General features: G+C 35.9%; 1 protein-coding gene across 1 annotated transcript in view; it reads right to left on the bottom strand.

Moving 5' to 3' along the window:
• The window catches only part of SCIN (scinderin), a gene marked incomplete at its 3' end in the record, with an annotated part of 79215 nt that overhangs the window by 16864 nt on the left and 49778 nt on the right, over positions 1–12573 (bottom strand). The window contains exons 5-8 of the mRNA XM_017525236.2: positions 5257–5349; positions 3010–3142; positions 2508–2596; positions 1555–1770 (exon numbers count right to left, since the gene is read on the bottom strand). Coding sequence (XP_017380725.2) covers positions 1555–1770; positions 2508–2596; positions 3010–3142; positions 5257–5349 — 531 coding nt within the window. The remainder of the gene's footprint in view (positions 1–1554; positions 1771–2507; positions 2597–3009; positions 3143–5256; positions 5350–12573) is intronic.

The raw sequence follows: 12573 nt of genomic DNA, 5'->3' as shown, positions 1-12573 counted from the left end.
CACACACACACACACACACTTAATATATATATACTTTATATATATATATGTTAAAATATGCATATACTTGAGACAGGGTCTTGCTCTGTTGCTCAGCCTGGAGTGCAGTGGGGCGATCTTGGCTCACTGTAATATCCACCTCTTAGACTCAAGTGATTCTCATACCTCAGCCTTCCAAGTAGCTGGGACTATGGGTGAGCACCACTATGCCTGGCTAATTTTTCTGTTTTTAGTACAGGTGGGGTTTCACCATGTTGGCCAGGCTGTTCTCGAACTCCTGGTCTCAAGTGATCTCCCCTGCTTTCCCCAGACCCCAGCCTCAGCCTCCCAAAGTGCTGGGTTTACAGGCATGGGCCAGGGTACTTGGTTGCCATTAAGATATTTTAAAAGGGAAAGTGACATCATTCAGTTCTCATTATCTTAGATGATTAAAGGGTGTGCTTAGAGTGAACAGATTTGAGTTCAGGAGAGTGATTAAGAGATTTTTGGTAGTTTCTGTCTAAAGTGGAATAGACAACAAGCTCAGTTTCAATGCTCCAAAAATTGTGTTTTTAGCACATAAGACATGCTCAATCTGCTCTCATGAATGCCCCCAGGATGCCAGGGAAGGAAAAACTGATGGCGGTTGGTACATTTGGAGCAACACACTGTTACTGAACAATCCCAGATGTGGATTTTTCCAGATAAAAAACTGTTCGGGACAGGAAACAAGACAGTTGGGTTTCACACCAGGTCTCTAAGACAATAATTAGGTGATCTTGTACAAACCATCTGACTTCTTGGGATCTCAGCATACACATTTGTAAAAAAGGGATGAAGATCAGACAATGCCTCTTCCAACCTTTTTTGTTTTTTTGTAGAGATGGGATCTGACTCTGTTTCCTAAGCTGGAATGCAGTGGTGCAATCCTAGCTCACTGCAGCCTCCTTCTCCTGGGCTCAAGGAATCCTCCCGTCTCAGCCTCCCAAATAAATGGGACTTAACAGGTACTCACCATTGTGCCTGTACTTTTTATTTGTTTAGTAGAGATGAAGTCTTGCCATCTGGCCCAGGCTGCTCTTGAACTCCATGGTCACAAGCAGCTCTCCCAGTTTTAAATTTTGTGACTTAGTAAACGGTCTTGGACCATCTTTATTACCAAGTAAAATTCACATTTTAAAATGTTTATAGTTTCCTGAAGTTACTTTTTTTTTTTTTTTTTTTTTTTTGAGACGGAGTTTCGCTCTTGTTACCCAGGCTGGAGTGCAATGGCGCGATCGGCTCACTGCAACCTCCGCCTCCTGGGTTCAAGCAGTTCTTCTGCCTCAGCCTCCTGAGTAGCTGGGACTACATGTGTGTGCCACCATGCCCAGCTAATTTTTTTGTGTTTTTAGTAGAGATAGGATTTCACCACGTTGACCGGGATGGTCTCCATCTTTTGACCTAGTGATCCACCCGCCTCGGCCTCCCAAAGTGCTGTGATTATAGGCGTGAGCCACTGCACCCAGCCCTGAAGTTATATTTCTACATACACTGGCATCAATGCGCTTGACGGAAACAAAAACAGGTAAATACCTCCACTTTGCCAGAACCATCATCCACCATATTGTGCTGGGCTGCCATCTGCGGAGAATTGTGTAATTTTGAGGCATCAAATGGAATTTGTTTTATACAAGCCACTTTCTCTGTGACATATACTTTCCCGAAGCCATCACTCTGATCTTTATCTCTCCAGTCCTTAAAGAACTGTTTAAAGATTGGTGTTTCACCCCCTTCTGGAAGAACTTGAATCTGCAATTTAATAATAATAATAGACAGGAAAATAAGAAATGGAGGGAAAATATGAATCTGGCAGTGGAGACAAAACTAAGGAAATTAAACAGTTATCCTCTCTTAGCTATCAAGCTCATATAAACCAAAATTGCTTTTTCTCACAGCTAAAGTAATTGCCACTGAATTTGAATATTTGAGAGAAGAATCAAGTTCTTTAATATATTAGCTCTGCAGTAAAATAAGTTTTTCTTTTAACATTAGGTTCACAAGAGATCTGTGACCTGGAAGAAAGTATTGTCTCATTGTGTTACTTGTGCAGGGACATAAAAACGAGGAGAGTAGATGAAGCTGAGAGATTCGGAAAGGAAAGGAGTAATTAGCCAGGGTCTAAATTGATTTTGATGAAGACAAATATCATCTGCATGTCAGGCCAAGTCTGCACAACTTGCTCTAAGGAATAATAACTCATAAGTGCTCTTAGCTAAGTCTACTGTGGTTTACTATATTGAATTAAAAGCTGTGGAGGAAGTCAATGGGCAGCCCTATGGAAAGTCTGATGCGCAGTTTCTAAAAAAAGTCTAACCTCTACACAGATAAAGTGGGACATGTGACACCAGATTGCAGCAGACAGGCAGGTGGAGAATCACTTCACATGCAGACATTACTTTGACCCAAACTCTTTCATGAGGTTCATGGAGATGTCATGAGCTCCCATGTTTTCTATATTTTTCTAGCCAGTTCATTTTCACACATACTTGGGTATTGCTGGAATAATTCATTTGCTGTAGAAATTCTTCAGCTGTCTTCATTGCAGCCTTCCTCTCCTTGGGATTGGCATCTTTACCTAAAATACAAGGTAAATTAAAGAGAAAGAACTTCAGAGAAGGAAGACATTCTATGAGAAATGCTTGTGTATCGTAATAAATGAAGTTATAATTTAATTTAAATACAATAGTGAAAGAATAGCAGAATTTTCCTGGTATCTTAAACATATTTAACAATAGGGGAAGAAATGTTATTTGTAAAACAATTTTTTTTATATTGCCCAAATGCTTTCTTTTTTTTTTTTAACTTCATAATCCCTAGTACACAATGTTGGTAGGAGGAAAATGGCTGCATTTTATGTGAAAAATTTACAGATCAAGTCTTAATTAAAAGGTAGGTCTTTTTAAAAAATCAAAAAAATACATTTTATTTACCCTTATAGAGGAAATATCTATAAATGTGAAATATAGCATTGTCAATGGAATTTTTTACCTTTCCATACGAAAATTTGTTTTGCCGCCCCATTGTCCAAAATAAAGCATTCTTCTGAAAGCAGCATTGCCATTGAGAAGGGGTTTTCTTTTGCCACCACAGTCACTTTCATGGAACCACTTGCATCTGAAACCTAATATAAAAACCATGAGTTCCATGTTTTCATTTGGGGATGATAAGGATGTTCTATAATTAGATTATGGTGATGATTGTACAACTCAGTAAATATAATAAAATAAAAAGCATTGAATTTTACACTTTCAATGTATGAATTTTGTGGTATATAAATTATATCTCAATAAGGCTTTTTTAAAGAAAATAGAAATAATCCACTTTTAAAAAATGGAGTATAAAAATTATACTCCATTTTTTAAAAGTCCTTTGGGGTAATGGAACTATAAATAAAAAGTTAAGTGTTGACACTGTACCTAAAAAAGCAGAAAAGAGTAGTGATAATAATAATGGCTGAGGTCTATTCAGATGCCCTTAGGTAATAAGCACCATGTAATTAACTTTACATGATTATTTCTTGTGCATTTTAAAGCAATCTTTTGAAGCAGGTAATAATCTTACAATCATTATATACACACAAGAAGATGAAGTTTAAACATTCATTCAGACAACATTTACTGTCTACTATATGCCAGGCACTTTGCTAAAGAAGGTATTGGTACAGTTTATGCATAAAGATTTTTTTCAACATAGGTCCTGAAATTTCAGTACCCTTTGTATAAATTATCAAAGTAAATTTCTTCTGTCACATTTGGAAATGACTACAGAATATTAAAACAAAATTTTAAGTGGTCTTACAAAATTGAAAATGATATTAATGTGCAGGTTAGAATTTACTGGTTTCAAAGGCCAGCTTGGAGATTATAGTTTAGTTACCTATTATACAGATTCCAGAGCCCTCCCTTGATCAGTGGTGGAGTTTTGCAGGACCAGGGTGGAGTCTAAATTCTGTAGTTTTAGAAAGTGCCCCAGGTGATTCTGCTTCCAAGCCTTGTTAAGAAACCCAAATTATTTTCAAATGAACTTTACACTTTATATCCATGTAATGCAGCGTAGTTCCACTAGAGGAAGCTAGGCTTCAGGATGAATATTTTCCCATACTTATTTAGTTCATAATGCTGTCCAAGAGGGAGGACAGTTTTGATCAATGATGTGAAATAAAAGATATCTGTTGGGCTATTGAAAATGAGTTTTAGAAATAGAATTTTTAAAAGCAGTCACAAAATATTTAGATAACACTTTCTGTATGGCTCATATTAAAATTATCAATATTTAGCAGAAATGGTAACCATATTTCCTTTTACATCTAGGAAGAAAAAAATCCACTTTATTATGAAAAGGAAGTTACACTGCACAAGTTATTAATTTGGTCTTCATGTAAAATCACAGAGTTTCCAAGCCAAAAATCCCTTAAAGAGCAGCAAATATAGTTTCTTCCTGTTATAGATGAGAAAATGACTAAATTCTGCATGGATATTTACAATCTGCTCCAAATCACATGCTTAGAAAGTTGCAAGGGGAGGGAACACTTGAATACCATTGTAACAGTCTCCTTAAGTGGAGTTTCTTGCAGCTTTTGTTACCATCAACAGAAAAAACAAACATAAAATAAACAACTATATAGTTGGAAGGAAACTACTTTCTTTTGTGTGTGTGTAGATAAGAATACTGAGACCCAGAATGGGTATGTCCTGTGCAAAGTCATGCTGCTAATCGTGTGCCATAGAGCTGATACGGAAGTAGGTAAGTCAATGCCCAGAACAGAACTGTTTTCACCCTGTTTTCCTCCAGCTGTTTCATTTGGTAGCTCAGTCCTCCTATAACAAAGATTCCTTCATTATGGCTAAAGACAATGTTTTAAATAGCGTGAAGACTTTATATTCTTATCAAGAATTTATAAGAAAAAGCTTATAAAATATTTTTACTCCATAAAGGAAACACTGTATTGAGTACTATATATCAAACAAAACATTGTTGCAAACTAGTACAACAATATAGAATTTTATGTAAGTCACAGCAATAAGTTCACATATTTGTTTTTTTAATAAAAATAACAAAGTATTAAAACAATTTAAAACATTTACAAGAGCAAAAAACTGATTCTATCTACATGTTTCTCTTGGAGGACAATGAGGAGAGTTCTTAATTGCAGCAAAGGGAATATCTTCCAATACAGGCCTCCCTAGCTACATCCAGTCCTGTAGAAACAATAAAATTTGGTTACAGTGAACTCACCATGTATAGTTTAGCCATTTTCCTGTTACTTATGTCTGCTACAGTGTCATCATCATCGTCTCCATCTGGAAGCTCTGGTTTTTTTCCTAAGACCTGGAAAAAGTAAACAGTGGATGCACAGATAAAGACCGCCCATTAAAGGATGCAGAGTTAGAAAAATAGTAAACCATCTTATATTTATAAAGACATGGATTATAAAATATTTGCGATTAAAATGACCAGGCTCAAACACTTCTTATTAATTCATAGAAGGTAGTCCTTTTCACATGGGTCAAATCAATCAATTGCATTAAGTAAACGAGCACTGAGTTTGCTGGTGATATGAATTTCCAAGAAAGAAAAATCCTAAATTTGAAAGACTTGGCGTCCATATTACTGAAAACTAGAAGGAATTAATTAAAATTTGAGCTCTATCTTCAGCTCTGCAGCAGAATGTCTTCTATGACCTGTGCTTCTAGAAATAATCTCTTTTATTAGTTTATTATAATAAATATTTGGATGAAAATTACTATTTGGGGGTAAAATGCTATTATAATTATTGACATATAGAATAAAGTGCAAGCTGTTGATCACCCAATCATGTTTTGTTTTCTGCTGTATCCTTGGCACTTGGAACAGTACTTAGGAGACAGTATATGCTCAGTAAGTATTTGTCAAATTAATGAATAAATGTAGTTATCTAGTCTGTGCATATGTGATGCAACCCAGAAGTCCAGGTAAAGTGTTTGGTAGAACATACATTTGAATCTGCTTTGAATTTATTTATTAATATAAAAAATATGTCTATGAGTACCTTAATTAATTAATTAACACAAACACCATAGAATGTTAAGGAAAGGAATCAAATAGAAACTTATTCTAAATAATTTAATTTTATGATATAGATATAAATTCAAGTTTAGAAAATGCAAAGGTGTTCATTTAGATACAACAAGTATTTAACACACTGTGAGTTCCTTGCATAATGTGTTTTATATTCATTATTCTTTACAATATATTGCATAAAAATATGTAGTGCAAAATACCAGAAAACAATAAAAATGTGCATAGGTCTAATGCTTATGTCCCCTGAGAACATGCCCATCTTTGTATTTATACTGTGATTAATAAAATGTTTTAATTATTGTACATGCTAAATTGTTGTAATATAGTTTTTCTTTTTTGCTAAAAGGATCAATCAAAAAAACTAAAATGCTTGTGATGAAAAGCTTTTTTTTAAGAAAAAACATTTTTGCTAGAAGTATGTATAGCATGTAAGAGCCATCAAAGATCTTCTCACAAATACTTTTCTAATGCTACTCCAACAAAGGCAGTAGTTTAGAATAAACAGTTTGTGTTAAGGGCATATCTAATACTAGGAAACCTCCTAGTGGGTGGAACCAGTCCAGGATTTGAGGCACAGTCTAATTTTTAATTTTCAGACCGCAGTTCAGACCTCCCTTTTAGCCAGGCATCTTAATTAGCTTCTCAAAAGACTGCAGCGTAGTTGGGAATTGAACCCAGGGGATTTTGCAAAAACAGGCTTAATTCCAGGGGTAGAGAGATGCTGTATATTGTCAGGTATCCTCTCTAAGGATCACTTTTAAAATTGAGTTCAACTAAGAATTTATCAAATATTTGAAGTCACCAGGGTATATAAATGAGTATCTAACTACATTGTCCAGCACTTAAGGACACATCTGGCGTAGAAAGAGCAACATAATTAAATATGTTCACTTTATCAGCATACATTTTGATCTTTGATATAAACTGTAAATACAGCTTGGAGGATCATGCCTGAATGTAAAGCATTTTCATTTTTAGTTGCTCACATGATTGGCATTTAGCTCATGTAATCCTTTGTATGTGAAATAACATATATTTTGAGAATTCAACAGGGTAAAAGCACAGAGAAGCCTTGTTTGAGGATGTTACATAAAAATTTTGTCTATTGTTCTAGCCAATATTTATCTTTCAAGTTTGGAATGCCTCTTTCTTTCCATCATTTTCTGTAAGTTTCTATGTAAAAGTATTGCCATCATCTAAATACTCCAGACCAAACTTAATTTCTACAAAACTAACCACTCTTAATTCTCCATTTGTGTTAATGTATCTCTATTGGCTCCTCTTTATATGGACTTAAAATCGTGCGGTCAGTTTTAAATACTTCCTCTCCTCCACTTTGAGTCTCCTACCCACTTAGTCATTATTATTATTTTTAATGATAATGGTTAGTCACTGATTCCTGTCTATTCCTTTATTCAGACCCTAGTGAAGGCCCTCATCCTTCTTGTTATGGGTAATAGCTCCTGCCAATTCCACTTCCTTCAGTGTCACCTCATCTTTTCATCCTAAAAGTTATCCTGGACACTGGCTGCAAGGCCCCTCATTTCACATTACTTCTGTGTTGTAGGAATATGACTGTAGATCAAGGAAATCTTGTCATTTGCAACAACATGCATGACCCTATTATATATTACCCTAAGTGAAATAAAGCCAGACACAGAAAGATAAACAATGCACAATCTCATTAATATTTGGAATACAAAATAGTCTAATTCACAGAAATAGAGTGGTAGAATGGTGATTGTCAGGAGCTGAAAAATAGAGGAAGTGGGGTAATGTTGGTGAAAGAACTCAAACTTTTAGGTATAAGATAAATAAGTTTTGGAGACAATGTACAGTATGACGGTTATAGTTATTAATAATGTATTTTATATTTGAAATTTACTGAGAGAGAAGATACTAAAATACTTTCATCATAAAATGTGAGGTGACAGATGTTAATTATCTTGATTGTGGTAATTATTTCACAACTTCAACATCTATCAAAAGAACACAATATCACAAACTTTGTCAATCATACTTTTATAAAGCTGGAAAACATTTTAAAATTTCATTTTAAATTACTAAAAAATAAAAAAGATTTATATTTAACATCTGCTACAGTGGTTCTTAAACTTCAATGTACTCAAGGAACACCTGTGTAACTTTGTAAAATACAAATTCTCAACTACCAACCATAAACAGGCTGGCAGTTGAGAATACTGGCAATATTAACAGAGACAATAAACAGGTCTATGGTGAGGGCCAGGAACCTGCAATCTAGATTATTCTGAATTGGGTGATCCCACTAACCCAAAACTTCTGTCTGAATCCCAAGTCCCCTTCAGATGCTGAATGTCATCTACCCTGCCTATTTCTCAGCATTCCCTACTTTGTACCCTCCTCTAATCAAGCTGACATCCTCAGTGTTCCCTGTGGAAACTATGCCCAGTCTTCCCCCTGGGCTTTACCTGAGGCTGCATGTAATTTCTGCCTACGTGGACTGCGTGTGGTAGAAGCAAAACTGAATTATTCTTCTTTAGTTGATTCAGTTACTTATGATTAATACAGTAATAGTGCTTGTTGATTGTCTACCATGTCATGGTAGTCTACCATGACATGGTAGACATATAAGGTTGAAGTGATATGTTTGTTTAGTAACATAAAATGGAATTGTTTTGCAACGTAAGGCACTACTCCCAAACATTAAAGAGGTTGGAAATTTGTGCAACAGAATTTTGTTCTCTGCTTAAATAGACATTCTTTTCTGCTACTCACTCTTTACCTTCAATGAGCTGTTTCAATTCAAAATAAGTCAGAAGAAATTTATATTAAATAATTGCAACAAATAAACAATTCTAGCTTAAGATTAATAGTCTCCTAGCTTCAGAATTTCTAGGTTCTCAAGACCTGTCTCAAGATCACCCTTGTTTGTTTATTTATTTCTGTAGTATGATCCAAGGTGAACTTTTCTTTTAAAACTTTAGAAAGGCCTATGTGGAAATTAGTTCTTTTAGAGAGAAGGACCAGACAGCTAAGAAATAATTGCTATACTTTTTTACTCTCTTAATCCTTAGTTTTTCACAGCATTTACATCTGTTTTTATTTAATTATTCATTTTACCTTTTAGCCAACTCTACCCACTTTGGATAAACAATTCCAACGTTTACACTGGCTTGTTCTCAAGATGTGGTTTCTATTCTTTATACAAAAATGTCAAAATGTTTGGCCACTTTAGAATATTTATAATGCATCATAAGAAAACAATAATGATCCATGACCTTGAAGGACAATACATAACTTGAAACCACATATCACTGGATGAAAATGTGCCAAGTTGGTGCCAAGTCCTAAAGACGTTTAGCATTGAGGGTCTTATGTTCTCCCAGCAAACTCTGAGAGATAGGCAGGACCTGTATCATGAGTACTTTAACCTGATAGATGAAAAAAATGAGACTAAAGGAAGTTAGGAGTTTTGCCTTAGATCCGTGTGTCATAAATATTAAAGCAAATATGTAAACCTCATGCCTTCTAACCTCTACTTCAAAGCTCTTTGTATAGAAATGAGGCACCTCATTTTTCTCACCTTAATCATTGTAGGGTAAATGGCTCTGCTTTTATTTTCATAAAAAACAGAATCATCTCACAGGTTCCAAGAATGAACTTTTTAATTACTCAGTAAATTCTGTATCTTACTTCCTTTCCTTAACTGAAAAGCAATCAGTAGACTGCAACATATGGAGTATAGAAATAAATTGTAAGAGTGAAGCAAATCCTGGTTGTTATGGTATATTTACATAAAATGCCTTAGGCAAGACAAATATTTGATAATAGGGAAGATCCACAGAGATATAAAATGACTGGTGATTCTGAGGAAAGCTGTGGTCTTATTTAGCCAGCTCCACCCTAGATATGAGATTCCAACATTTACTCTATTGTTCTCTCTGTGATGGGCTTCCCTGCCTCAAAAATACCTCCACCCCTTTATTCATAAATAAAATCGAGGGTGATTAAAGAGTGGGTGAAGGTATTTTAAAGGAGAGAAAGCATGTGATACACATATTTGGATGAAAAGACAAAGTGAATTGGGCCCTCTGCAAAAGGCTTAACTCTACTGCAGTTCTGTCCTGTAGAAATTTCTGCAATGAAATATTCCGTATCTGTGCTGTCCAATGCAGTTCTCACTAGCCATTTGTAGCTACTGAGTATCTGAAATGTGGCTAGTGTGACCGAGTAACTGAATTTTTGTGTTTAATTTTCATAAATTTAAATGTAAACTTAGTCACTCATGTTTTGAGGATGTCAGATGGATAGTGCAGCTCTAGAGGCCTCAAGGAATGCTGTGGCATTGGGGAACTTATCATGAGGCAGGACTGATCTTCAGTATTCCTGTAATATCAGCGTAGCAGAGGATAAACGTAGAAGTATCAAACTCACAAGAAAGTTACCCCACAAGTTACTACAATATGGAAAGTTACCTTACAAGTTACTATAACATAGAAAGCAAAATCACAAGTTACTGAAAGACATAAGCCAGAATGCCAGCTTATTAAATAAGGGCAGTTGTTTTCAGTGGCTGCATATTAGAACCATCTGGGCTGTTATAAAAAAGAATGCCAATGTCTGAATCCAACCTCTAGAAATTCTGATTTATTTATTCTGATTGAAGCCCATGTATTGTATATTTTAAAAGCCTTCTGGGCCTGGTTTGGTGATTGGATTCAAGTGCTCAGTGACATCAGCCTTGCTAGCTTGGTTTATCTACCTCAACCATTGGGATAGGTCTGCCAAACATTTTTGAGGTTCACATTAGCTTGCTAGAACATATCTCCCCTGGACAAATTATTAGGGCCTGGTGGTCTGGGAGCTGCTTTGGGGCAAATCTCAGGTATTAAGATTTTAGGACATTTGCCTTCTCTAGATACAACCCAACCTTTTTCCCTAAAGCTTCAAACCCACTTTGAACCTTTCTGTCTGATCAGTGCTTGAATGAATGCTTCCAAAATTTGCCTTTGGGCTTCCTAATTTCTATGCATTTCTCCCTATCTTTTTGGCACCTCCCTTCATTTGGCAGGATCAGGCAGGCAGAACTGGGTGGAGCCACTACTAAGAGTCTCTGCAATCTTGTTTCCACATTTAAAATGGTATAATAAGTAATACAACTCAATTATTATGTGATTATTCCTCTCACTACCATATGGTGAAAAGTCAACACATAGTAGATCCTGTATCCTTTCTTCATCTTTATATACGCAGAGTCAAATCTTGCCCTAGTCGAAGCATTTTTCTTTCTGTCTTATACGACCCTGCATATTATGGGACTAATCCTTTGCATAATTATTTCACCACTGGCCTTTTGCTACACACCTCCTCACGGACTTACACTTTATTACTGGTTCATGTATTGATCTAATGATTTTATAAAGCAATCTATAGCTCTTGGTAATGTACCTTTGTCAAAATCTTTTATCTTAGATTTAAACTACAAATTGAATATAGATCTGTATGTCCCTCTCCAGGCAAAACCTAGAGAAAAGTCTTTTATGCAATCAACAAAAGAATAGGTGATTATGCTGAGAAGAGGAAATATGATATAGTAATCTCTTCCTTTTATTGAAGTCTCTCCACAATGGTGGTGTCTATGATGTCATTAGTCCTTGATTAGAAAATTAATTATCTGATCCTTCTATGTGTTTCCATCGTATTTTCCCATATAGTCTTGTATACATGACCATACTTTGGTGAGGCAAGATGTATCTGTTACGTAAGGTTTATTTGTAGAATATCTATAATATTCCAGCTCTGTGGGAAGAAGCTGAATCTACAATGGTTAACAGGTTAGCTTTGGTCCCTGCTTTAGGTGAACTGACCTTCAGTGCAGTGTTTAAGCTGTTTGGAATTGCTGTAATAGAATACCACAGACTAGGCAATCTATAAGGAAAATAAATTTATTTCCCACATTCTGAAGTCCAGTGTCAAGGTACCAGAATCTGGTGAAGCCTTCTTGCTACCTCATCTCATGGTGTAAGGAGGAAAGGCAAGAGAATGTGGAGACCAAGAGAGCAAGAAGGGCCAAACACACTTTTTCATAATAATAAACCCACTCTCATGAGAAAAAACCTACTTCTGCAATAATGATGTCGAACTATTCATGAGGGCTCTAATCATCTCTTATTAGGTCCCATCTCCCAAAACCATTGCATCCATAGGGACCGTTCTCCTCCTCTCATGGCTGGTTGCTTCACCACGGTGTCTCTGGTAACATTATTAGTCTCAGTAACTTATTATTTTTTTTCAATTATTTATTTTATTGTATTCTAGGTTTTGGGGTACATGTGAAGAACATGCAAGATTGTTGCATAGATACACACGTGGCAGTGTGATTTGCTGCCTTCCTCCCCATCACCTACATCTGGCATCTCTCCCGTTGCTATCTCTCCCCAACTCCCCACCCCCCACCGTCCCTCCCCTATTTCCCCCCAACTGACCCCAGTGTGTAGTGCTCCCCTCCCT

Source organism: Cebus imitator, unplaced genomic scaffold (assembly GCF_001604975.1).
Source record: "Cebus imitator isolate Cc_AM_T3 unplaced genomic scaffold, Cebus_imitator-1.0 Scaffold37, whole genome shotgun sequence".
NCBI classification, from domain to species: domain Eukaryota; kingdom Metazoa; phylum Chordata; class Mammalia; order Primates; family Cebidae; genus Cebus; species Cebus imitator.
Note: the sequence above shows the minus strand (reverse complement) of the source record. Positions and strands in the feature narration are given on the sequence as shown.